Source organism: Strix uralensis, chromosome Z, assembly GCF_047716275.1.
Source record: "Strix uralensis isolate ZFMK-TIS-50842 chromosome Z, bStrUra1, whole genome shotgun sequence".
In the NCBI taxonomy this organism is placed as follows: domain Eukaryota; kingdom Metazoa; phylum Chordata; class Aves; order Strigiformes; family Strigidae; genus Strix; species Strix uralensis.
In genome coordinates, this window is record NC_134012.1 from 14,266,244 (window position 1) to 14,292,308 (window position 26,065).

Consider the following 26,065-nt stretch of genomic DNA (forward strand, 5'->3'; position numbering starts at 1 on the left):
GAGCAAGATCTTGCTCTGTAAAGGGCTATTCTCCCCTCCTTCGTGACTGGGTTAACCTAGTTGAGGTCTGTGACCCACTTGGAAAAACAGGATGCTGCAGTCTGAGATATGAATAGTGAGTTCATTGCTGCTTTTTTTTTTTTTTTTTCCCTTAACAGTTATGAAAGTGCTCAGATTGAAAAATTCTTCACCGGAACCTGGTCCATCTTCTGGGTTAAGATGGTCTCTTGTTGGGTTTGTGTCTGTCTGTACTTATGGACTCTTATTGCTCCACTCTGTTGCCCAACAAGAGAGTTCTCAGTGTGAACACTCAGAAGGTCCTCCTGTGTTTTTCTCTTTTCTTTTTTTTTCTCCCTTGTTACAAATAAAATACAACAGTCATTTTGTAATGAGGAAACAGCCCACTTACCATAACGTATCAGTTAGTAACTTTTGAGTCAGACTAAACAAATGATTGAAGACTTTTTTTACCTATTTTAATTGTCATGAACAATCATTGCCCAAGGGAACAAATCTGTTCCAAAACTTTGTAACGCTGATATGTGGAGTGTAGGAAGCACAGTCGTTGCATAAACTGGAATAAGTCAAATGCTTTTCAGATAAGTGACAGTCTTTCTCTGGCTTCGTTGGCAAGAAAAGAAAAAATCGTGGTGCAGATACATCTTCTTCCTTCCTGTGAATGTTGTATATCTTCTAGCAAATATGCATTCCTTTTTATACTCTTTTATTAACTGTGTCTTTTACAGTTTGCAGTGATCATTTGGACTGCTGTTTTGTACAGCATATAATACTTGCAAGTAGTATCCAGATAATTTTTTCCAAAAACATAACTAAATACTTCTGTAGAAATAGAGAATATGTAAGAATTTGACTGCCAAAGCATCTACTACAAATTGTTTATCTAAATATTGAATATATTAAGTTATTGTATACCTAGATTGAGAAAGGAATGTACCAATGATAATAGAGTATTTATTCTATTCTAACTTTAAAAGGCACCTGAATATTTTATGCAATTCAGATCTGGTCCAGTTCTTAACAGAAGGGGAGTTCTACACACAATTCTTAAACTCTGAATTTTGTCCAACTTTGTTTTGCCAGGTCACTTAAATGGCAAGTTGTGTGTACTGCATGGGGATTTAAGATACGGTACATTCTTTATTCAGAATGTTTGCTGTTGAGAAAATGCTGATTACAGGAGTGCTGCCAGTTGCTGTTAAATTTAAAAGTGGAGTACTCATTTACTTTTCTATCCTGCTGTTTCAGCTTGTGTCTAAAGATCTCCCAGGATCTTCAGTTCTGTTTCCATTAGTAATTTTATAATATTTTAAATGCATAGATGCTCGGAAAAGGACTATGGTGCATCATCTTCCTTTTCTGTCTGTGTGTTGGTTGGGAAGTACTCGTTCTAACTGCTATATTTTAACACTCTTCTGTTGATGTTAGTTTTGCTGTTGGGATGGGACTTAGCCAACCAATCCATTAATGGAGAGTAAACTTCTTTTGGAGAACTCCTATTCCAAGCAGTGAGGTAAGCAGTCAGAAAAACAAAACCAGAAGACAGAAATGTATCAGCAGCTGCCATAGTACAAATGACTGACTTGACAATATTTAACCTTACCATGTCACTTTTTTATTTGCTTTAAGCAGATGATTTGGTGGCAGAATAACAGCTGAGATGCCCTAAATGCTGAATAAGATTGAACCTACTATTAGTTATCTACATTCTGGTGGGATGAATTTATGGTTTACACTAGTCCCAGAGGTTTTGTCTTCTCTCTCTCTCGCTCTCTCTCTCTCCATACAGTGTGAAATATGCAGGATATAAACAAAACCGATTTAGCAGTTGTTTTTCAAAATATGATTGACCCTTAAATCTTCACCCAATGCTTTTTGCAGAACTTAGAAAAGCACAACAAAGAGGCCATTAAGATGGCCAAAATATTTGCATGCCTTATTTGTTCTGTTGCAGCAATTGATGGCTAATGCACACCTGGTGAGTAATCCTAATGTAACAGATCTCAGTTCTCTTGTTTTCATTACTACTTTTAGCTGCCTTGTTACTATGGTATCCTAAGGCTTCTGTCCTGCCTGGCTCTTGCTAGGGTTGTGATCTTCACAACCCTGTGCACTCTTACCTCAAACAAAATCTACAGGTCTGCAGTTCTGTATACTTATACCACCTACCCCAGTGATCAGGAGCCTCAAAGTACATCTGTCATGAGATCTGAGGGAAGGAGGAGTCTGTCCAGAGGTGACTCTCTTGCAGCTCTTCTCCTTGATTGTGCCTGGGGGAAAAAAAACAGTTGAAGCTTAGCTTTGACATTGAGTTAGAAAAGCAACAAACAGCTCTGGAGAGGGAGGCAGGGTTTTTTCTTTCCTTTTGCTTCTGCGCGGGGAGGTTCTGATCTCGCCAAGAGTTCTGCTAGTATGGGGACCTGTTGCTGTGTCTCTGCCTGTATTTGGCATCCAGCCATGCAGATCCTTCTGTAGCAGGAAAAGGCCTTTGTTAATGCATTCACAATCTCAAAGCCTTTATCTGTCCTGTGTCTTAAGATGAGAGCTTACAGGCTGTGCAGTGATAACTTGTCCCACGTAACTCATAGAAGCTATTCTGACAATCTTGATCCAGTGATAGAGCTGTGAGCTGCAGCTGAGATAGTCCAAGCTCTTGCTCCTTCCTTGGTGAATGCTATTCCCTAAAGTATAGGGGCTGGCAGGAGTCACTTTCTAGTGCCGTATGTGTTGTGCTATGAGAAACCAAGTATGGTTTTTTTTAAATTAGCAATGTTTTTTATAACACAACAATCTGGGCAAGGAGCTATACAGAAGGCGGCATGCACTGTGTCAAGTTACAAGGCAGGGAATGGTAACTGTTACCCGGTTCTGATAGCAGGCATCCCAGTCACAAATGCAGATGATCTTATACGTATCTTGGCCAATGGATGTTCTTGTTTACGAAAACATTTACTGTATGTTGGCAGTATCTGCCCGCATAAGGACTTCCTGCACTTCCTTGTGCTCATTTTTTTTATAGCTTATATTTAAGGATGCAGGTTTTGCACAGAGGAAACATGGTTGTAAGAGGAAAGTCCACAGTGAGGCACAAGTCCATTCTTACACAGCACTTGCCTCACTGAATTGCTCCTTCATCCTTCCCTTCCACCAGTTATTGTGTACACACCACTTAGTGTGTAGTTACACACCACTTAGTGTGTAGTTCTCTGGGTATATATGGTGGGAATGGGTCAGTGCCTGACTACACTGCTTTGTCTGCTTCTGAGCAAACATTGTGGGAAAGGGCCTGAAAATAATTTTGAGGACCTGTGTGTCCATGCTGTGGTCCCAGATCCAGCTATGGCTCTCTAGGCCTTTCTAAGGAATCAGTAACTGGTGGCACCTGGGTGTGCAAAGCCTCTAGTTCCTCAATGAGGCACAGCTTCCTGCTGGCCAGGCAAACGTTACAACTTTAGCGTTCGGTGTAAAATCTGTACTGTGAACTTCCGTGTGCAACTACTTAACAAAATCCCCAGCTAGGGTCAAGGATTCAAATGCCCAGTTCATAGATGCCAATCAGTTCATGCAAATGGACTTTTAAAACCTTTTTAAGAAGTGCCTTCATACCTGTTGCTGTGATAGCTAATAATTCAGGTGGCACTGGAACTGGAAAACCTGAACTGAGCCTGTGACTGAGTGCTGCTGCCTTGTACGTTACACCAGTGTGTACAAGACATTCAGACCCATGGTGCATGTGGAAGACCAAATAATCTGTGCTTGACAAACCTCTGGGGGATGAGACTGATTCGGATATTACTGTGCAGTGGAAGATGAACTGGGAAAACTCACAAATAGCCTGATGCTTTTGTGAATAAATGAGTAGTTGTCGCTTACATTTACATGTAAGCTGTAAACACTTAACTTTCTCTCTCCATACCTGAAAGTGCAGGTAACTGTTCTGCTTGAGGCAGTTATCTGTGCGATGTCTGTCCTGCCTTGTGCCACGATTGGTCACTGAATTTGCTCCTGGACGTAAGTGAGCGGTGCAGCATTTCTGTCTCCTAGTATCTTTGGTCTGTGTGGAGTGAGGAAGCTGTTGTTACATGTCCTGTACTAAGTTTCCTCTAGTTAAACTTGAATTTAAACTAATGCTATCATTTAATGGACTCTTGGAGGAACAGACCGTGTTGGCAGAAGTTAGTTCTGCTGGGAAGGTGAAATGCTCTTATTGGCGTTTTCCTACTTTTTCAAATTTGCTATCAGAAGAAAGGTTATTTAGAACCTCACTGCTGCACTGCCATCTGAGACTAGAACAATTTCATATTTTCTCATGAAGGCAACTGAGCCATGATCTTGACTGGTTTTTGTTTGGGGTAAAATCAGTGGGATGGACTCAGAGAGCAAGTCTTTGAATCCAAATAGCTGGGCTAACAAATGAGGCCATAAAACCTTATTAAGAATGTGTGGAAAGCAGATGGATATGCTTGTTTGCTGTTTACCACCTTGTTCCTCAAAGTGTGCAGGCAGCCCTTGCAGCTGTGTGCCAAGTAAGGAACTCCACTGTGGTCACACATCAGAGTTACTACATGTTTGTGATACTCTCAGTTTTGTACTTCAAGCATTTCCATGAGGTTCAAAAAGCTTGTACTTGCCCAGCTAATTCAGTAAATCCTGGCTGGATTGGGTCACTTTTGTCTGAAACGGGTAATTCAGTGTTGCTAATGTAATGCGTAGTCCAGAGAGAGGGTTTATCCCCTCACAGAATCATAAACACTGCATGTCTATTTATTTATTTATTTTGTGTTTTAGCACCTTTTTACAAATCTGGAAACGCTTTGAGATGATGAACTATGCACGTATAATTGCTTCATCAGCCACTAGTGCAGCCATTTCTGGGCTAGAACATTGCTATTAATGAGGCAACCATTGCACTTGCGAAAAAAGCTGTTTTTTAACAGTTCTCTGATTTTGACCAATGCATCAGGAAAATTTGGGAACTCAAGGTAGTGCTGCTCCCAACTTTGGCTAGTAGCCCACAGTATTATGGGCACCTCTGAACAAATTGGTAACAGAATAACCCACTGACTGCTTTTAAAACATGCTCTAAAGATTTTATGCTGTGAACTGTTAGGCTTTTGTCCTAAATAAGTTGATGAAGCAAAATACCACGAGATTGTAGCCGTGTGGCTAGATGAGCAAGATTATCTGCAGCTAAAGTTTTGCTCTCATCTTTCCTTCTGGGCTTTAGAAGCAATGTCTTTTGCTTGCAGGCAGTATCTCCTCATTTTATTTGCCTTTTTCTCCTTGCATTTGTTTTTTAAAGCCATTGTAAACCCGCTTCACTCCCATTCTGCTTCCTGTCAAGCGGGATGTCTTTGGTGCTAGAAACTAGCAAAGACTTCTTTGCCAGGTCTTGTTGATCCTTTCCTTTCTATAGCAGGACAACCTGCAGTGTTGAAGCAAAGTCAAGGATCATAGTTATTATATGGATTGGTTTTCCTCTGTGGAAACTGCTTCTTTGTTTTCTGAAGTGGCCTACAAGTTCTTGTGGGAGGAAAACACATAATCAGCACCATGACATTTTACTTTGTGTTTTCAATTTTGTAAACAGTAGTTTGAACTGAATGTTTCACATGACTGTACAAGGGAATGCCAGGGGTCAAGTGCTTAGAAAGCTTTGGGGTTTTGTTCTTGTAACAGGATACGTAGCTTGGGAACGTATGTGTCTACATTTTCAACATCTTGATGGCAGAATGCCCATGTGCCCCAGGATGGGGATGCAGACACACTGTGCAGGGTTTGAAGTAAAAACTTTGGAAGACTGGCGTGACGGCTGCTTTCTAATGCGTGAAGAAACTGTAGGTTTCAAGTAGGCCTTACATCCAGTTTTGTTTTGTTTTTTTCTCAAACCTGGTTTCAACTCATTCCACACCTGTTCAATAATGTTATTTTTTAAAAGTTGGAATTTATTTCAGATATAAGCTATGTTGGCTTCCCCCCGTTTGCCAGTCTCCGGTAGTTCCCAGTGCGTAGCATACAGCCATTTGCAAACTTCTTCAGAACCACAGTTGTCAGCTTTGAAACCACTCCAGCAGCTTAAAGCTTCCAAGGGCTTTTGTTCACCAGAGCTGTGGGGTGCAGCACTGCAGCTGTGCTTTTGCCAAAGACGCCTCAGTGTGAAGCCAAGAAGAATTTTGGAAGACAATGGGGAAATAATGTCTCACTACTATACCGTAGCTTTATTTTTCGTCTTACCAATGTCCAGGTGCTTAGGTGTCATTGAACATCCATGCGAACTTATAGCAAGGAGAATTAACTTCAAGAGAAAATTGTTCAACTTGTAATATACAAGCTGAGAAAATACTTACTAGGAACATATGGGCTCACCCTCTGCTTTTTGTTTACCACTGATGAGTGGTGTTCAGTCTCCTGTACACCATGTTCGAAAACTGGATGCAAAGTAGTCAAAATGTAAACACTTTTTCTTAATGGTGAGGAGTTTTTAATTAGTCTTTTTCAAGGTTCTTAATATCTCAAGGGAACTTTTTGGGTGTGTATGTGTGGTTTTATTTTACTAAACTGTAGCCAGTGGAGATTTGCTAGGTTAACATTTTTTGCAAGTGTTGTGATCTGTAGTAACACTTTGACTTTTAAGGATCTGTAAAGATTTCAGAATTGTAAGATCTCAATTGTAAAGTAGTCAACAGATTTGCCTTTTTAAAGCATGTTAATGGTTTTTATGGACACTTCCTTTTGTATACTGAGTGAATGTATCATTATAGATTTAATGTTTAATGGACCAATAAAGTTTTTCTTACATTTGAAATGAATCTTGTGATATATAGAAGTTGAAAAGTCAACTAATTTTAGGATAAACTTTAAAAATATATAAATATATGAGCTAAGCAGTTACGGAGCCAGTAAAAGTAAATTTGTTGAATTTTTTTGTTCACTACATTTGGATGTTGTTTAACAAAAAAAAGTTGGCCTATGGAATATTACATGGCTTTGCTGTCCATGTTATTTTTGTATTCCTCCAGAGTGTGATCTTGGAAGATTGCAGGTTGCACAGATTTGTCCATGGCATCTGCTCTGTACAATCCAGCTCTCCGAGATGTGTCAAATACCTCTGACAGTGCAAACAAAATATTTTCCAGGCCAAGTATAGCACTGAAGCCTGGGCAGTTTTTTGAAACAAGGATATCTCATTCTTTTTTTCTCAGTTGCACAGATGGTGGGGTGGGCAGCTGCTGAATTTGACACCTAGATCCTCACCAAGGAAAGTGCTTCATATCCATGTGTCCTGCTCTCTTGCTTCTCACCATCCATGTTCAGGCTGTTGTGGAGTTCTGTTTCAGCATCTGCCAGCTGCCGCCTGCCTGCTGGTAGTGGTTGCACCCGTGCTGATGAGCTGACCAGACGCACACCAGGACACTGGTTCCTTGCGGTGATGAGAAACTGCTGACAAAGTTTCAAAGGGTCGAATGGCGACTGCTGTTCTCCATGCAGCTCTGGTGTGTGAGAGTTCTCTGCACGTAGCTGGGAGGCTATGTGTTTTGACTAAGGTGCAAGGCAGAGAGCAGTTCCTGAGTGGTGCCAAGGGTCTTTGAGAGCCAATTACCCTTGCTCAGCAGCCTCCCAACTGACTGCCTGCCCCTGCCTTCGCCCCACCCTGCAGCATCCTGGCAGGATGTTCTCTTCTGGTGTTGCAAACTGGAAGACGGTCTTCAGGGAACAGAAGTATTTGAAGTGTGTCCTGGTGTTTGTAGCACACAGGAAAGCATTAACCTTTAGTGAGACATTAGACCCTGGTGCAGGAGCTCCAGAACTCTGAACTCCAAAGTAGTTTCAGTTGCTGCTCCAGCTGAGTGCAGCCCAGCTGTGCAGGCAGTGAGGGTGAGACAGAACTACACATTCGTGTTTAAAGATGTGGGATTGCAGGGTCTTTACTTGCCAGAGGCCACACATGGAGCTTATGTCTGCATTGCACAATACTCCAGAAAGAGGTGGTGGTGCAAGAGGAGCTTGTTTAAACACTTGCACACAGGGACTGCAGAGACTCTGATGGGAATGTGAGGGGCAGGAGGTTTCCCAAGCCTGGACTATGATCTTGGGGCAAATCTTTGTCTGCAACTGCTGGTCTTTGCTGTTCCTGAACTTGCAGGCTACCCAGCAGTGCGTGTGTACACACAGACATAGTGAGCTCCGGCATTCCATTGTAAGGGCCCTACAGCACCTTCTGAAACAAAAGAAAAGTTCTGTCTGTCTGAGCTGTGACTGGTTTCTGTGGCTACCAGTTGAGCAAGCCAGTATGTTTTCTGCCAGGAGAGGTTAGAAGCTCACAGCTACATGAAACTACGTTTGATAGCACAAGAGCCAGAGCTTATGTCTCATCCTCCAGGGACCAATGGCCACAATGTGGACTGGAAGAGAGCCTGGAAATGGGCAAGCTCAAAGGTGGCAAACTGGTGTGGCAAACAGCCAGGGTGCTCCCTCCCACACAGTGTAGCAGGAGGAGAACCTCCAGCTGCAGGCAGGAGAGCTGGGTGGAGGTTTGAAGGCTGGCAGGGGTTCAGAGGCTGGTTGTGGACGTGTTTTCTGATGGCGCTGATGTGTGCGGTTGTGCTCCATCCAGGCTGCAGGCAGGTTACGGTGGGCCTGGCCTGTTGCATCCACTGTGAGGAGACAACTTGTGCAAAATGCATGCACCGCAGGCCCCAGCAGGGGTGCACCCACATGCCTGTAGTACCAGTAACAGCCTCCTGCCCAGATCATGCCCACACCATTCAGAGGATCTCTGCCTGGCAAAGGGGGGGGTCCATCCAGTGAAATGCAAATGCATGATAAGGAAGACATAAATTTGCTTTACATTTATGGTCTGTGTTCTTGTTCATAAATGAATGACACTGCAGTACAGCCTATGTTCAGCTAGAAAAAGATGGGTTTTCTCCTCATCTTTTACGTGTAATTTGACAATAGCCTCTGTGTTGCTCTAAATTAATTAGTTTTTCAATCCTCTATTGAAAACCTGGTGAGTGAAGTTGGGTTTGGTGAAGCCAAGGGATAAGGAGGGCTGAAACTGGAGAACCTTTCATGTTGAAGGGCTGTGGCAGAGGAACGCTCCTGCATCGTGCTCTTTGCTGTGGGGCTCTGGGATCCCTCATGGGACAGGTCCTAGGGCCATGCTGCTCCCAGAAGCCTTGTCAATGGAGGACAAGCCCACAGTGAAAACTCTTCCTGTAGCCCAAGCCTTTGATTGATAGCACCATAAACCTTAAGGGTATTTTTATTGTATTGAGGAGACTTTTGTTTTGATATTCTCACCTTATAATTTAATGCCACATTTCCTCTGTATTCTTGTGCTGGGAAAGAGCCATGGCTGTTCATTTTCTTGTGGCTACTTCTGACTGTTAAAGGCCTCAGTATATTCCCCCTCTGTGTGTTTTCTCCCTCCCCCAAGCTGAAGTACTGTCTCCCATTCTCCTTTTTAAAGTAATTATCCTATAGCCTGCAATATCCTTCTCTTCAGCTGTCCTTGGAGCTTGTCCTCCCTTCCTTTCCTAGCTCCCTTTTGAAAAAGAATGTAGTAGACATGCACACAGTATCCAACACCTTTCTATATTTCCAATTAGAGAGTGCATTGTAATACAACTTTTTTTTGGCTTTTTGTTTTCCAGTCCTTTCCTGATGGCTACAAATGCTTAATGCAGCATTTCAGGTTTTTAACCTGGTGACTTATAAGATTGTAGTAGCTGCTGAGAAAGCTTGGCTCTGAGTGGGGCAGCAGGTCAAAGCCTAGCTTTGTGTATGTGGAAGTTAGGATTATTTTCTCTCTATAGGTGATTCTGCATTTAGTTTTAGTCACATGTAAGTCATAAGATGTGACTACAATGCCCTGCAGTCAGCTTTTTTGCTTTTACAAGATGTGATAGTGTTACTCATAGTTTTCTGGGAGTGGGAGGGCAGAGAGGTCTAACAGAGTTCACAGAGGAGGTCTGCCAAAGGTAACTAAGTCTCCAAAGGAGTTAAACTGCTCTAAAGGAGATAAAACTTTTTCCTAGCAGGACTGGAAAGTACCAAGAAGCCCTTGGCTTGGCTAGAGAGCTCCCAGCAACTTCATGCCCAGATGCAACCTGTTGTTTCTGACATTCCAGATATACAAGTTGCTTTCTTCCCCACTCTGTTTAATACTGAATCCAAAAATGGCAACAGATTCAAACATTTCCTGAGAATGTTTTAAGAAAGTTTCACTCCATTACATGCTGCTCCTTAGATTTTAGGGCAAATTTGAAAACAAGTGAAGCCACAGTCTATTTTGTCTCCCTTTTATTTTCACTTTTATACAAAAAAAAAGTCTGACATAATCACATCAATGAGAACAAGCTGCGGTGTGTACTCTTACAACAACAATCATATAAGGATTTAAAATATATTTTACTGTTTGCAATAGCAATGGTAGTTTGCTTTTCCTTCTTAAATATCACCAACGCCAAATTGCTGAGCTTGAAATTCTTGAAAGTCCTCTGGGATGGTATCTGAAAACAGGAAAATATGCAAAAGTTTAGTCTCTTCTGACAAAATCAAGGAGCACTTTAATTAATTAATTAATTACCCACCCACTTTTTTTTAGGTAACATGCCTTCTCTTTTGTTTACACATTAAGAATGAACAGGGCATGTTTTCAGTTTTAGCTGTACACCACTGAAAAGCACAGGGAAGCTAACAAGACAGTGCTACAGTGCCAGCCCATAATGGAGTATTATCAATCTTCAAATTACATTTCCACCCAAAAATTTTGTGGCTTCCGCTCTTATATTTTTAATAATAAATGCTGACCAGAAAGGCAGAAAAAAAATGGTTGTCTTGCTGTGTACCCCAGACATGTCTGTACCATCAGCATCTCTATTTCTCGTGTATCCTAATTCAACTTCCCTGTGACGGTTTCCCACACCACAAGAAGGGACAGAAACATTAACCCACAGACCAATAGCAACTGATAGAAAAACTTTAGAATTGGGAAAAGGAGGTGGAGGTGGGTCAGTGTCGTAATAATAATTACAGTTCTGTTTGAAGCATTGAGCTTGCAGTGTGCCTTTGCCAGATCACAGAACATTTTATCTGGAGAGCCAGAGAGCTAACTGTAGAACTAAAGTTGCAGCCAAAGATGGAGCCACAGCAATGAAGCTCAACTGCATGACTTCAACTTTACTCTTGATCATTTCCACCCTAATGCAGGACAGGTAACTCTGAAGTCAAAAAAGGAAGTAACTATATAAATACAGTATATATTAAAAAAAAAAGGGTTAAGTCCTTTGCTTTTTGTTGACCACTTCTTTTTCTGAGGCTTGAAAATTCTTTAAGCTTCCTCTGCAAATATAGGAACTTGTCTGAAATGAAAGCAGGGATACCTGGGAACTCCAGAGACTTCTCTGAGTTGGCTTCATTGACTCACTGCAGCGCCTGCAGCAAAGCCACTGCCTGCTCACTGCCAGGAAAGTATCTAAGACTTCAGTGGCAGCTTTGAAACATGCTTTCTGGGAAGCCACATACTGTTTGAGACTCTTACCAAGTAATTTTTAATTGTAAGCAGCACTGTCTATAAGTTTTCCTGTTTAGCCATGACCTCCAAGCACCAGCCTAGGTGTACTGAGTGCCCAAGAAGCAGAGTCCATCCCCAAAACAAGCCACACAGCCAGGGTCTGGCTGTGCAGCGGCAGTGTCCACTGCAGACCTGGGCTGGGCTTCTTGGATCCACAGAAAGCAGACACGGAAACTATTCCAACTTGGCTGGTAACTTATTCTCCCAAAGCTGCCTTGGTCAGGCAGGAGTTGATGCTGAGAGTAGGAGGGGCAGTCCTCCCAACCCCACTTCAAGACAGCTGAACTGCTGCCAGGAGAGAAATACCCTGACATGATCAGCTTCTCTGTGAGCAACCAAGGTTTGACTTATTCCATATAGTGGGAGATCAGGGCTAGGCTCCGAGGCTTTTATCCCAAGAGGAGTGAGCCAGCATACTCCCACAGAGTCTGAGAAGGATTCCTCTGTGGAATCTTACGATCTTGTCCTCCCACAGACAGGAGCAACCACCAAGTACACAAGTGACACTGATGCCTGGTGACTGATCCCACTGGCTCTCCAGATTTATTTCACCTTGTATTCAGAGCTCAAGGCATCCTACATACATGATGGCCTCAGTATATTGTGCATGTACAAGTCTCACGGTTGGTTGGTTTTAAATAACATTTCTAATTCTCTGATGACAGCTATACTACTTAGTTGGCACAATCTCTGCTGCAGAGTGACTGCTCTGGGAGGAGCAGTTGTGAGGTGTTAGTTCCCATCTGGCTGAGCTGCAGTGTGCTGCTGGTGTCAGGGGAGGTGTTTCACAGCTGTGAATAACTTGTAAATGAAAAGCAAAGGAAAGGACACAAAATGGCTTAATCCAACAGCCACACTATCAGTTTTTTATGGTCACTTGCTAGCTGTTAGCTAAAATGACTAAGAGCAACTTTACCATTGCAGCGATATTTCAGGTTGGACCAAATAATGTTTTCCTGAGAGAAGCAGAAAACTCCAAGCCGTCCTCCACGCATCGTGGTGTCTATAGTTACACCAGAGTCTGCCACTAGGTCAGAGCCTTCATAAAATCTTGCCCTTAATGAAAGCAAACAGAAGCTCTGTTAGGTCTTTTCCAAGGCTGCAACATTCATAAAAGTACTTTCATTACCCATGGTGACTCTAGCCTTGGACATGCTATCCTCCCATCTAGCCCAGGGGAGAAAAAGCAGTTAAGATAGCTCCTCTGCAGCCTGGGAGTGGGAGGAATGCTGCACACTGGCAAGGGCTGGGCAATGAGAGTGTTTTAGTGGTTCATTTTTTACACATCCTACAAAAGTCTTGGAATGTTTTTTCCTGTAGTCAGTCAGACTGAGAGCTTTAACTTCTGAAAATGTCCATAGCTGATAGTTACAGGCAAGAGGAAGAACTGGATTAGATCAGCTGAAGAAGGCCAGATGGATATTGTCTCACACAGTTTGAGACTAAACTTTTTTTTTTTTAAATAGGCAAAATTTCAAAGGAAAGTTTGGATTCTTAAACTTGACTGTGAGATTTCTTTAAAAATGTGAATATGATTAATTCCAGGAACAGTTTTGATGATCTGGCATCTTCTTGTTAGAAAACACATCAGCAAATTCCCAAATAGCTCTGGGAACAGCTGCACTCTGCCAGCTGCCCAGCATGTGCCCTGCACTGAGGGCTTGAGCAGGACCACACTGGAGCCAGCCGAGCTGTTGCAGCACTATCTACACCAGGTCCTCAGCCTCTGGGGTACTGGGTAAACAACTCAGAGGATGATGAGCCTGGAGGGCCCTGTTTTGGATGAGGACACTGCTGATCTGACATGCAAGAAAACAGCGAGTGGTGAAGGGAAAGAAAGTTGCTGTGTCTTTTCATAAAATAAGAAAAAAAACCCAATTCCTGTTATGTTCCCAAGTTTATTTCCTGATTTGCTGAGGCAGTTCAAAAGTAGCTGTACAATGAATAGAACTTCTTGTCTTTCAAATTTCCATGGGAGAGGCTGGCTCAAGTGACTTTTTTCCTAGGCTTCCCTGAAGCCTCAGAAAACCTTCACTAGACACATAATGGTCTGTGGCATCTTGCCTAAACAGACCACAGTGAGATGTGGACAGAGAACTGGCAGAGGTTCACTTTAGGCCTTTAGTTTTTGAAGGATTTTGTGACACTGACCTTGCTACCTTTCCCAGTTACAGGGGGCATTCATTTAGCTGGCTAGAGAGACTGCAACCACAGGGCAGATGTTTGCTCGTGAAGCAGCTGCACAAACAGCTTGGTCTAAACAAAAGTTGCCACCCAAGATCTATTCATACTGCCCTGTGTCTGGGACACAATAATTGACAGTATAAGTGTTCTTAATCCATTTTAGCATAAAGTCAAACATGCTCACTCCAATTATTGCTGAAGATGATGCTCTGCAGCAGAAAGGTGGAATAATTATACCATCAAGTTACTTCATCTCTAGTGCAGGGTGGTAGCTTTTTGAAGAACAACTGACTTACCTGTATTTAGGTTCTATTATAAGGTTGCAAAACCTGAGCTGATGATGCCAGAACAATTTATGTTTTGCATTTTAACATCAACCTTGATCTACAAGTATAATTCCTGCTGATCTGGATATTGCAGAGTGAAACGTTTCCTCCTGATTGGTGAATTATTTTAAATAACTTCTTTTTTCCAAGTAACAAAAATAGGAATAGATAACATGCATTACATAGCTTTGACAAACTTTCTGAATATACGGTATGTAATCTCAAATCTATCACATCAGGGTAATTACTGATCTTAGGTGGAATCACAACCTTTAAGTGGGCAACTTTTAGTAATTCTGTTATCCCAGAATATGTAAATGAACTATCACAATTCCAACAAAAATATTAAAAAAGATCAAAATTAAGAAATTTTGAAATGCATTGTTTTTTCAGATCAGTGTCCAGTAGTAGCTTGGAAAAAAAGGTATTAAAGCCAGGAAGGGTTTATTAGGGTAGGGCACAGTTATAACAGCCAGATCGTAGAAGACTTCAGTTACAAACAGGCTTAGCTTGGAATTGACTTTCCTAGGAGAAGAATTGCAGGCTGAATTTCAAAAGTCTAACCTGTTACAAGGCTTCATCAGTGCAAAGACCAGAGACATTATAAATTCTCAGATTATCATCTGAATTAAGAGTTAAGAAACATCAGTTTAGGCAGACATGTGTCTGTACTCACCTTACCTATCCTTTTCTCTCTTACCTGATATAACCGATCTGGGGTCTGTGCTGCAAGAACCAGCGGTAGGAGACTTTGTCTTTCCACCCTACGTTTCGGGGGTCCTTCCACAGCAGCCTGACCTGATCACTGGTGTCCCCTGTATGCCAGAGGGAGTTGCGAAGGTGCTCGCCAGGGCCCGTCTTGGATTTCACAGCCTGCAGAAATACGATTTTCCAATGCTGACCACAGAGAAATGTCACTTTCAGGAGCTCTAGTCTTTATGTAGTGGGGAGCAGGTCTGCATAAGCACCCTCCCTCCTGCTCACAAGCTCCTAACTTTTCTCGCATAACTGCAGCTGCTGCTTGCATGGAAAAGCAACTGAGTAACCTGAATCAAGGAGAAGGAGGTCATTTGAGCAATTACAGTCAGGGCACAATGACAGCAGAGACTAAATGCTCCAGCTGATGAGCAGGGTCAAGACTGGAGATGAAGTTCCTTAAAAAAGTGATGTTATTAAAAGGGCTGTGTGGCACCCAGCTGACTTAGCAGTTTTGACACCTGTTGCAAGGAGAGAACAGCAGTTAGGCAGCACGGCCAACACGCAGTGCAATGGGTTGGCCAATGCACGTCATGATGGCTTAGCTCATGGCGGTCAGATGGCAGGGTGGCATGGCCAGACTGTGGTGACCACTGTGTCCCCAGCTAGGAGCCATGACCAGTACCTTTAGCTGAATGCCAGGCTCTGCAACAGCTCTGAAGGGAGTCGCTTGCCAGTACGTCTGTTCAGTCTGTTTCCACATTACCACATAAAAGCTAGAGCTGTCTTGATAACCAAAAATAAAGCCAGCGTAGTCGTCATCTGTCACAGTGTTCACATGAAAAGTGCCCTCAAAGTCAACGCCGTTAAAAGCTGTGTAACCTGAGGATACATGCAGGTTAAAAACAAGTCTGCAGAAAATGTGTTCACATGCTGTAAGATTTCTGCTGTAAAACTTGAATCTCAGAAGAGGGTACATACCAACAGCAAGGCCAGGATCGCTGTTCATTGTTTGTACAATTTCCATGCCCTGCAAGAGTAAATTCAGAGTGGTTAGTGTGCATGAGGAGCTGGGTTGGCTAAGCCTGGCAGCCTCTTCTGACCTCCCTCTAGCACCCCCTCCATCCATCTCCTCCATTTGCTCACAACATGTCTGTAATGCTTGTAGCTCTGAATTAAAATTAGAACTATAATCAAATACTAATGTTTCAGCTGCTTGCGTGCCCTGAGGCAGGAACGATTTTTCTTTTCTCATTGCAGAATTTGCCATACTGGTACTCTGATACTTTCTTTCCCCATGCCAGTCTTCTGGAAATTACTGAACCTGGCCAGAAAGAGGCCAGGGCAGGGGGGCTGGGGGTGTGTGTCAGGGCGTGGGGGTACTTTTCTTAGGTTTAGCTCATATAGCTTGGATCATGGAATTCGGGATTAAACTAACTGCCAGGACTGGGTTAAGGAAGGTGTACACATCTCAGATGGCTTGGTAGAGACTTTGGCAATGGGAATAAATTGCACATTCCTTGTGACTCAGAACACATTAGCCTCCTGAAGGCTAAAATTTTTTAGTGTAAATAACAGTTATTGGACTCCATCTAGGAGTAAATGTTCTGCTATACAGTAGGTCAGACTTTCAAATTCTGTAAAGGACTCATGAAACTGTTTGCTACAGAAGTGTTTAAATAGGGTGACTTCTTGACAGCAGTGAAATCCACCCAGAACAAGTTGACCAGCCTGTAGTTATTTTAGATTATTAGGAGCATCAAGCTTCAAGCTATCATATGCTAAAAGAAAGTTCCTTCATTGTAACTCCTGCAAAATAGTCAACCAAGCGACAGCTTCCACTTTTCACTTGTTTGCCAGAGGTCCAGCAATTACAGAGACAGTGTTACTGTGGTTTTCAAATGATCTTTCTCAGACAGGTAAGACCAAATGTACTTTTACCTGGTTCAGAACCACCCAGTTGGGATCAATCTGCGCATCCCCCTCTGGGTCCAGCACCACTGTCTGATAGGCTCTGAAGTCTGTCAAGGTGATCTCTGCGTTCTCAGGGCACACATCGATCCGATCAATCACTGTATCCTGGTCAAAATCAGACTCGCAGATATCACCAACTCCATCACCTGAATGCATTGGAGAAGTGAAAGCAGATTTATGGTGTGGCAAGTAGCCGTATCTGGCCAAGTCACTGGATTGGGGTGTCTGAGAAGCACGTGAAGTCTCAACCCCAATAGCTGCAGTGCCCAGGGAGGGTACCTGAGGACCTCAGCCTTGGCCAAGGGCACTTGTGTGTTGAGGTCCCTCCCAGGACGAGTGTATGGACACGTGGTGACTGCGTCAGATCCTGGTGCCTATGTGTAAGGCCTGGGGGAGGATATAGTGCCTAAGCACCAAAATGGCTCCTGAAGGCCCATCTTACCATTATCATCTTCCTGCCCTGGGTTGGGGACCAGCCTGCAGTTGTCAGGGCCTGGGGGCAAGAGGTCAGGAATGCCATCATTATCATCGTCCTCATCACACTCATCACCCAACCCATCCTTATCCGTGTCCAGCTGGGAGCTGTTAATGATGGTGGGGCAATTGTCTGTGCTGTCCTGGTGCCCATCGCCGTCGCTATGAGCACGGAGACAAAAAGAAATGGCATGCCAGCATCAGCTCCTGCCTCTGCATGGGGGACAGCATGGGTACCTGAGCAGGAAATGCACTGGAGGCCCCCCCACCCCGAGCTGGAAACAGACCAGTAGAGCACCATGACATGGGGTCGCTCAGGTGGCTGAACAGTGAAGAGACAAGGAACAGAGACTGTACAATAAGGTGGCAAGAGGATGAAGACTAAACTATAAAAATACTCAGATAAGGAAAAGAAAAAGAAGCCTTACATGGAGGGGCAAAAGATACCAGAGCCCAAGATCCCAGACGATATCCGCTTCTAAAGGGTATGTAAGGCACATCCAGCAAGTGCAGTGTCACCAATCAGAAGGCACCCAGGAGACAGCAAGAGCTCAACAGCTGGTGTCCCTTGTCACACATGTTGTCCATAAGTGTCTTGATGTTCATGAACATGCAGGTGTGAGTGTGAATGAAAATCTGTGGGAGACTCTGCATGCACTCCTGAAATCAGGCTTGTTTAAAAACAAGCACCACTTTCACTCTCCTGCATAGCAAGTTTTGTTACATTATGGGCCCAGAGGGGAGCCATGCAATATGAAATAGAGGAAGAAGTCTGTAGTTCCAAAGCATCTCTCCAGCCCATGGCTGCATCAGCTGGTTATAGTGAAGTCACCAGGAACAAGGGACACAGACTATAGAAAAGGGTTTGGGAAGTTATGAGGTGGCTGCATTGTTTCTCAATGCCAGCAGTGCATCTGTGCAAAGAAGTGGCCTGAAGTCAGGTGTCTTTTGTACACACACCATAAACAAAATGGTTTCTGGCCACAAGCAGGCATGTTTCCCCTCAGTAGCTTTTTGACTAGCACAGGCAGAGCAGAAGTGACATGCAGCCAAACTAAGGCAGTGCTGCAGCTTATAGCTATGCATATTCCCACCTATCTCTCCCTGCTTAAGAAAGGTGCTTTAATTTTAGGTCAGAGCAACTAATGTTCGCACATTCTTGAGATAAAATGCAATGAGGACCGTGCATATATCTCTACTGCCACATTAACCTCAGGCAGAGCTACAGCATTTCTACCAGGGAAATGCTTCATGCATATTAGTTAGGTTTGAGGAAAAAAAGAAAATGTCCTTTTTTAAAACAGGAAAAAAGCAAGGCCGTATCTACTTAACAGTAAAACAGCTCTCAGCTAGGTGTCCTGGCAGCTACTGGACCAAGACTAGTAACGATCAGGCAGAGAAGTGGGGTCCCCATGTTTATTATCCCAGACAGCAGCACCCACTGACAACCCTGGGGTGAGACCTTGCAGCTGTCTTCAGCTGGTGGAATGCTGTGCCAGCACAGGATTTATCACTTCCCTTTCCTCTTGCTTTAAGTGAGGAGCACAGGGAAGAACTTGCCACTCCCAAAGCTGGTTACGCAAAAGCTGCTTCCAGCCAGGCCTTAGCAGTTTGTCATGGGACATGCTCCCTTGAATACTGAGGGCACATAAAAGCCGTAGAGAAGCCTTGCCACCCTTGCTGTGCTAAAGCAAAGGGGGTTATCTGCAAATGTTTTACACTTGATAATAAAATTCTGTTTCTGAAACACTGGGTTCTTACAGAAAAACATACAGCCCTTAACTGTGAAATTTCTGCTAAAGAAAAAAAGAAAAGAGAAATGAAAAATAAAAGGAAAGAAAAAAAGATGTCAGCTCACTAAGAAGTTCTGAGCAGTGCTCTGGGTTTTACAGCCCGAAAACTACTCTGAATGTCACTTCCACAGGAACTCACAGGAAGCCTGTGTGAACACGGGGCTAAAGGTGAAGGGCTCCATAACTGTACTGCTACAGGGAAGTGAACCAACCAGGCTGATAAATCGTAACACTGTTTTTGAAATAACATCTCTAAGGATGTATTGGAATTAGATCCAAACCAGTCTGACGGATTACAACTCTCTGGGAATCAGTAACACACTTCAGTTCAAAACTAGCCTTTTCCACTTCCCTGCTGCTGTTACAAGCCACAACACAGCATACCTGTCCTGATTGGTATCACAGGAATCTCCAACCAGGTCGTTGTCAACATCTGACTGCAAAAGGAAATAGAGAAAGTACCAGTATCAGCTGCTGAGAGCATCTATTAAAATGGCAGTATTAAATCAAAACACAACCAAATCAAATACAATTAAAATAAAAGCATGGAAAAACATTTGTTTTACAAAACATACTTACTTGTTTGCTTCATCCATCTAACAAGAAAGTCAGTTTTATTAAAGGGAAAAAAACAATGTATAAACAGGGTTAAACTTGATTGGAACAGTTCAAACAAACAAGATGAGTAGTTCAAGCAAGATTCCTCTACTACTGGAAGTAAGTATCTCTCATTTCTAACCAAGGCTGACTTCTTAAGCAACTTTAAAAATCTACCATGTTTCTCTAAAGTTTTCAGCATTTTCTGGTAGTCACCAGGGGCTTAATCAGAATTCAAAACATATGAAGTCTCACTGACTTCTCACCTAGGAGCAGTGAAATTTTTGCTAAGTAAGAACACCAGGATTTTGTCTTAATTAAAGAAATACCAAGAGTAACTAAATCACACCACTGTGTGGAATCTGGCATTGGATTCCCTGGGACTGGAGCGTGCCCACATTTCAGAGCATGACAGTAGAATATACTGGCAGAGCAGAGGTGCTAACAACATCTCAAGCTATGAGAATACACCTTGTGGCTCCCCTTTCCCATGTGGGAGAGTCTGAAGCTCCATTAAACTTTTCTGAATACCTACTGTTAAAAGATAAACACCGTGGCTGCACGGACTGCCTCATTCTCTTGCATCTTTTTGGACCTCAGCAGTCCCTCTCCCTAAACGATGATATTTTTTCCTTCTGCCTCCTAACCTGGTTTGGGTTGCTGATTGTTGGACAGCTGTCACAGGCATCACCAACACCATCATTATCCTTGTCCTCCTGGTCTTGGTTGGGGATCCTCTGACAATTATCCAAAAGGTTCTTAATACCTACAGAAGAGTGGATTGGATCTTATTTAAAAACAATTCCTGTATTTGTTATTGGACAACATAAACATCAAGAACAGTAAAGACACTACTCCTTTTCAGTAACTACTTAATCTTGCAATATTATAAGCCTGCACAGCAAGTCTTTCTTATGTGTGTATCCATTCATTTAATAGAAGTTAGAAACATCTTGCTAAAGAACAGCTTTCAACCCGATCACACACACTTCATTAATTACACAATTCATTCTATCCTGTTCCTGTATCCCAGCTTACAGGATGGGATGTTTCATCTTTGTTATTACATTTGAAGGGTTGTAATTTTTTTTCACTTCTTTTAATCCTCCTACAGCATTGAAAATAAGACATTATGTACCTCTTGGGCACCTGGGACAGGCAACAGCTGGGTACTCTGGGACGTGTTTGCACCTTTAAGGAATTACTAAATGACTAAATGTTAACTTATACATGAAACATGGCTTGGTTTATCTGTTACAGTGTTCAGTGCTTCCAATGGAGGCTAAAAGATATATATTAATCTAAATGAAAAGGATTCCAAACACAGGCTTCACAAAGACAGACAATGATGTGTTACATGACACTTAGCAGTTGGTGACAGAAAACCTCCTAACACACAACATGTTCTGGGCAAATTTCAAGAACATCAGAGAAGCTGGAAGTGAAGAATTACCAACCATCTCCATCCATGTCATCATCACAAGCATCTCCTTTCCCATCACCATCTGTGTCCCTCTGGTCATTATTCAGGACATTGCGGCAGTTGTCACAAGCATCTCCAAAGATATCTTGGTCGCCATTTCTCTGGTTAACATTGGGAGCCAAGACACAGTTATCCTGCAAGAGGCACAGATTTAGATCAGACATGAACCTGGCCCGGAATCTTTAATTTCTACTTCAGTGGATTTATATAACTCACAAAAAATTATTACTGTGAGCAGTTCAACATTTTACATGAATATTAGCTCTGGATCAGATTTCACTGGCTCCCTTAAAGCTCTCCTTTGAACCACACCATGGGAATCCTAAACATAAACACCCAGTATCATAAGGCTTTATTTATCATTATGACTTCTGATTCTCATTCTGGATGCAGCCATGGTCAGTAACCTGTTTTGGTGCCCTGGCTTCCTTACACGGTCCTTCTCGAAAGCTGCACTTCAGAGACCCTGACAGGGTTTGTACATACTCTCGGTGAAAGGCTGTTGCCCCCTTCTGGTAGAGACTCAAACCAAAGCTGAAACACGTGTTTGGGGTTGGTTTGCTTGGGGTTTTTGTTTGTTTGTTTGTTTGTTTGTTTTGTCAATCAAGCTGCTATTGACTCTCTAAGACCATCAGGAGTCATATGGGGAAAATTTTATTTCAAAGCGGTATAAATTTTCCCCTCCCATCTAGCACACCCATGACCTCGTCCTCATGCACACACAGAGGCAGAACAAAGCTTAGCAGCAATACTGAAGTTACTTGATTGTGAAGGTGCTGAACTTTCATACAGATTTACAGTTGAAGGAGGATTTAACATCTTTCCTTATAGAACATTAATAAAACCAGTTGCTTCAAGCTACCAGAATTTTAGAGTTGACTTCTGTGGCAAAACTGCCTGAGACAGACCTCCTGTGACTGCGACTCTGCCCTATCTCTACATGGACATTTGGATAAAGCGCTCTTGTCTTCCTTGGAAGTGCATTAAGCAGTATCACAGAAGGATCTTAATGTAGATCAACAGTGGGCATGTGAGGATACAGGGTGTACACAAAAGAGCTTTTACAGTCTGAATTTGTTCTCCGATATATCAAAGCTTTTTCAAGTTATTAGAAAGACATCCATTAATTTATTTGGATTTTGGATCCCTCATAGAATGTAATGTCAGGTCAACCTGCTCTTTAAAAAGAAAGACACTAAGGCAAGTAATGTTCCTGAAGGCCATGCTATGGGACATCATGACAGAAGGACACAAGTTCTGTATACAAAAAGCTCTAGAATTCAATGCTACAATATAATAATGGAGCATACACTGGTGGTATTTAAGGCTGTGTGAGACAGTCTGTTTTTTTAGGTCTTATAATAGTGAGCATTATATAAAAGAAAATGACAGGATTTAGAGACCTGCTAACAGTCATGGGTATGGGATAGTCTCTGGCAAACAGTAGTGAGCCAGATTTCAAAATCACTGCCGAAGTAACGTGAAATCATTTTGTTTGCACAGACCCCTGCAACTGATCTATCCACAGCACCTGCTCATTGGGAATGCCATCTCCATCTGCATCATCATCGCAGGCATCTCCAATCCCATCACCATCAGCATCTTCTTGTCCAGAGTTTGGGACAAATCTGCAATTGTCCTAGACAAAAAATGAGACATGCCTGGTGTTCTATGGGTAAACTGGATTCCTTAATAATTTGAATTACTTTTTCTATTACTGTTTTAATTAATCAATTAATCAAATGAAATACAATTTATCCAGAGGAATTCAGTAACTTCAAAAAAGATTAATACATTTAGTCATGTTTCTTCCACTCTTTCTCTTCACCTCTTCATGCTCTGAATTATTATAGGACTAAGAATTTCTTACCTTTCTGCAGTTTTCAGCAGAGCATGAGAGTTCTTCGTTAGGGTAGCCGTCAATATCAACATCTTTTCCGCAAATATAACCATCACCAGCCCAGCCAATGCCACACTATCAATAAAACACCATGGTAGTACTACCAAAAGGTTAATGAGTCACTGTAGCAATACTCAAGCGGGAAACCCCACATCAATCTTTAAAATGCTAACATACAGAAGGCATGACAGACACTGAAGTACAATGAGGTACACTTCAGCATCTCCCAATGTGGAAAGAAAATCTTTGTTTCAAGGTCTCTACATCTAGACAAGCTAGAAAGAGCTAAGACTTGATGTTAAATGGTAAGTGCACCTGCAACACCTACTGACTGGGAGGTATAGATTTCTTTTATACACTGGTCAGGAATCAATTTTGGTTCCTCACCTGCAGGTGGAAAAAAAGAAAAGACGGAACCTAGGCAGAATATGCACCTAGCACCGCAACAAGGGGCCCATGGTTAGATGGGATGACTGTCTTTTGTTCAGTATCTCAAGAGTATATCCGCAACTAGAGAAAGTTTTAAGAGAAAACTGCGCTGACAGTTACTAAGTTTGCATCAGCAAAGCCAGTGCATCTGCACACAAGTTTCTACTAGCCAACTAAATTGGTACTGTTTCAAACCAATGCCTAATTTGTGTTGTAATGGAAGATACATTCATAGAACTGCATGTCAAACTCTGGCCTCCACTTAAAATGAGGACTCGCCTAACACAAGTATCTAGACATCTTCCCATTACAGCATGGACTTAAAATATCCTAGATTCTTCTACTCTGAGATAGATGTACTTAAAAACGAGAGCAAAGCAAGTGCCAGTAAAAGCACGCACTGTATCCAAATTTAGGACACAGGATTAGTCTCTTGCTTCCCCTTGCAAGCTGGAAAAGCTAAGTAATATACTTCAGTTAGACTCTTACAATAAAGTTCATATGCCACCTGGTGCTCCCCTGCTCCCATGACTGGAAAGCACAGTACAGTCTACCTGTGCCTAGACTCTGTGAACTCACTTGGAGAAACACCATCTCTATCAGGAGGCAAATACAGGCATGTTGAGTATGCAGAGGATTCCTACTCACAGCTATGCAGCTGAGCACCAGGAGAGGAATTTGTCCTTGTGATGTCTTCTCTAGAGTGACACTTGACAAGTCCTTTCTGAGGATACTATAGAAAGTCTATAAAAGCTATTCCCAAAAGATCTAATTACACAGATACGGTAAATATAGTACATGAGTATGGGTGCCTTATAGACATGTTGCAAGAAAACAATTGCAAGATAGACTCGGCCCACTTATTTTCATAGCTGGTCTAGGCCAGTGTGCCACAATCTGCATAAAACACCCAACTGTATAAAATGACCACAAAGACCTTCTCAGTTCCAGTCTAAAAAAGGCTAGGTTTCATTGTACAAATGCATGAATTTATGAACTCACAATACATGTCACCTCTCCTCTCCTCTCCTCAATACAACGGGCATGGACACTACATGGATTGAGGGCTCGATTTCTGCAGGTCTTCTCAGCCTGGCATCCCCTGGCTTGGTCTCCTGTATATCCTGGTTTGCACCGGCCACAGTGGTAAGATCCCTGTAAGAACAAAAAGTTACTAGCTAGCCTTTTAACAGCACTTCTTTTTCTTTTAAAGCAAGCATGTGAGTGAGATTCAGGTCACACTGCCAATGCTTTGCAAGTGTAGTTTTTTAGCCATTGAGACCTTTCGCACTGTGAACAAACTTTATTTTCTAATTCAAATTCGTATTTGGCTCCCACAGGGCATGCTGGAAAACATGCTAAACTCTTGCCTGTTTAGACCAGTCTTTTGTTAAGCCAGAGAAAAGTCATGTAGCAGCAAAAGCTTCATGATGTCTTGTCCCTGCCAGCATCACCCTGAACTGCTTCCAGGTGACGAGAACTTTGTGTAAAATTCTAAGCAGCACCTGCTTAATCAGATTGGATGTTATTTCAGTGTAAAGCAGACCCATCAGTTTATCTAAACTCAACCGGGCAAAACTTTTAATCAAAGAGAGACAAGAAAGTTCATTATGTCTTTGCCTCATCTTATTTTTTTAAAAATGAAATGGTTTTAAGCTAATTTGAGCTAAATCTTGCTCTTCAGAAAAGAATTCAGGAGTTGAAGACACAGTCATCCTCATTTACACTGCAATAAGAACATCATGTAACCTTCTGCAGTGGTTTACCTAGATGCATACATATATATTTTATATTGTGCCACTCTCTTATGTAAAGAAACCCAAAGGAGCTAAGCCAAGGAATCCCAGTGTGTGCTGGGGCAATCAATATAGCAGATATAAACAGATAAATGCTGATAAGAAGGGGTCTTCTTTAGGCATCTAATGTGGCTTTTGTCTCCATCTCACATACCTGTAGATTTGTAACCTATGACATAAAAGTTAATTGAAAACAATCTAGATTGTCCCAGTCTATCATGATAGAGATATATTTACTACCCAGCTGGACGTTATTCTTGTCCTCTGTTCCTAGCTTCGTTCCAAATTGTAACTCTGTGTTGTCTGCATACTTTCAGGCTGAAGATGAAGATATACGGATGACTGAAGAATAAAATAATCACTGGGCCACGCAAATGGTATGACCTATATAGAACATACTGGATCATGCACTTTGTCCTAATGGACACCAGGGTAATATCTTCCGGAGTCTGCTGAGTTTGCTCAGTATATTCTGTCCTGTACCAAGCCCTGGTATGCATTAAAATAGCCTTTAAGGCAGCACTTCCAGACCAAACTATCTCTAAAGGAAGACATGAATAAAAAACCCCACCCTGTTCTGTTTTGGCAGATGCCAGGTCACTTGTTGCCCTCTGCAAACAGGACCTGAAGGCCTCCTGAAGAGGACTAGTAATGTCTAGTCATGCAATAAATTCAACATATGACAGAAATGTTCTAGATATAAAAAAAAAAAAAAAAGAAAGAAAAAAAAAGAGAAACATACTGAAAAGTGAAAACAGACCTAGAAAAACAAGATTATTCAGAAGGAAAGCACACCACTTCAAACACTACTGGTAGC

At 42.3% G+C, this 26,065-nt stretch overlaps 2 protein-coding genes across 6 annotated transcripts in view; one reads left to right on the forward strand and one right to left on the reverse strand.

Annotated features, from left to right (window-relative positions):
* SERINC5 (serine incorporator 5) overlaps positions 1 to 6,823 on the forward strand; it is a 45,953-nt gene extending 39,130 nt beyond the window's left edge. For all 3 annotated transcript variants that reach the window (XM_074855975.1, XM_074855976.1, XM_074855977.1), the window contains one exon: positions 159 to 6,823. In XM_074855975.1, coding sequence (XP_074712076.1) covers positions 159 to 306 — 148 coding nt within the window. In that variant the 3' untranslated portion in view covers positions 307 to 6,823. The remainder of the gene's footprint in view (positions 1 to 158) is intronic.
* Positions 6,824 to 10,306: 3,483 nt separating this feature from the next.
* Positions 10,307 to 26,065, reverse strand: part of THBS4 (thrombospondin 4) — a 38,899-nt gene continuing 23,140 nt past the window's right edge. For 2 of the 3 annotated variants that reach the window (XM_074856277.1, XM_074856276.1), the window contains exons 10-22: positions 24,455 to 24,607; positions 22,994 to 23,098; positions 22,655 to 22,762; positions 21,098 to 21,257; positions 20,288 to 20,406; positions 19,428 to 19,480; positions 17,219 to 17,412; positions 16,744 to 16,922; positions 15,784 to 15,832; positions 15,488 to 15,684; positions 14,807 to 14,979; positions 12,513 to 12,652; positions 10,307 to 10,532 (exon numbers count right to left, since the gene is read on the reverse strand). In XM_074856277.1, coding sequence (XP_074712378.1) covers positions 10,471 to 10,532; positions 12,513 to 12,652; positions 14,807 to 14,979; positions 15,488 to 15,684; positions 15,784 to 15,832; positions 16,744 to 16,922; positions 17,219 to 17,412; positions 19,428 to 19,480; positions 20,288 to 20,406; positions 21,098 to 21,257; positions 22,655 to 22,762; positions 22,994 to 23,098; positions 24,455 to 24,607 — 1,692 coding nt within the window. In that variant the 3' untranslated portion in view covers positions 10,307 to 10,470. Of the gene's footprint in view, positions 10,533 to 12,512; positions 12,653 to 14,806; positions 14,980 to 15,487; positions 15,685 to 15,783; positions 15,833 to 16,743; positions 16,923 to 17,218; positions 17,413 to 19,427; positions 19,481 to 19,622; positions 19,640 to 20,287; positions 20,407 to 21,097; positions 21,258 to 22,654; positions 22,763 to 22,993; positions 23,099 to 24,454; positions 24,608 to 26,065 lie in introns of all 3 variants that reach the window. The other variant, XM_074856278.1, reaches the window with a different exon arrangement.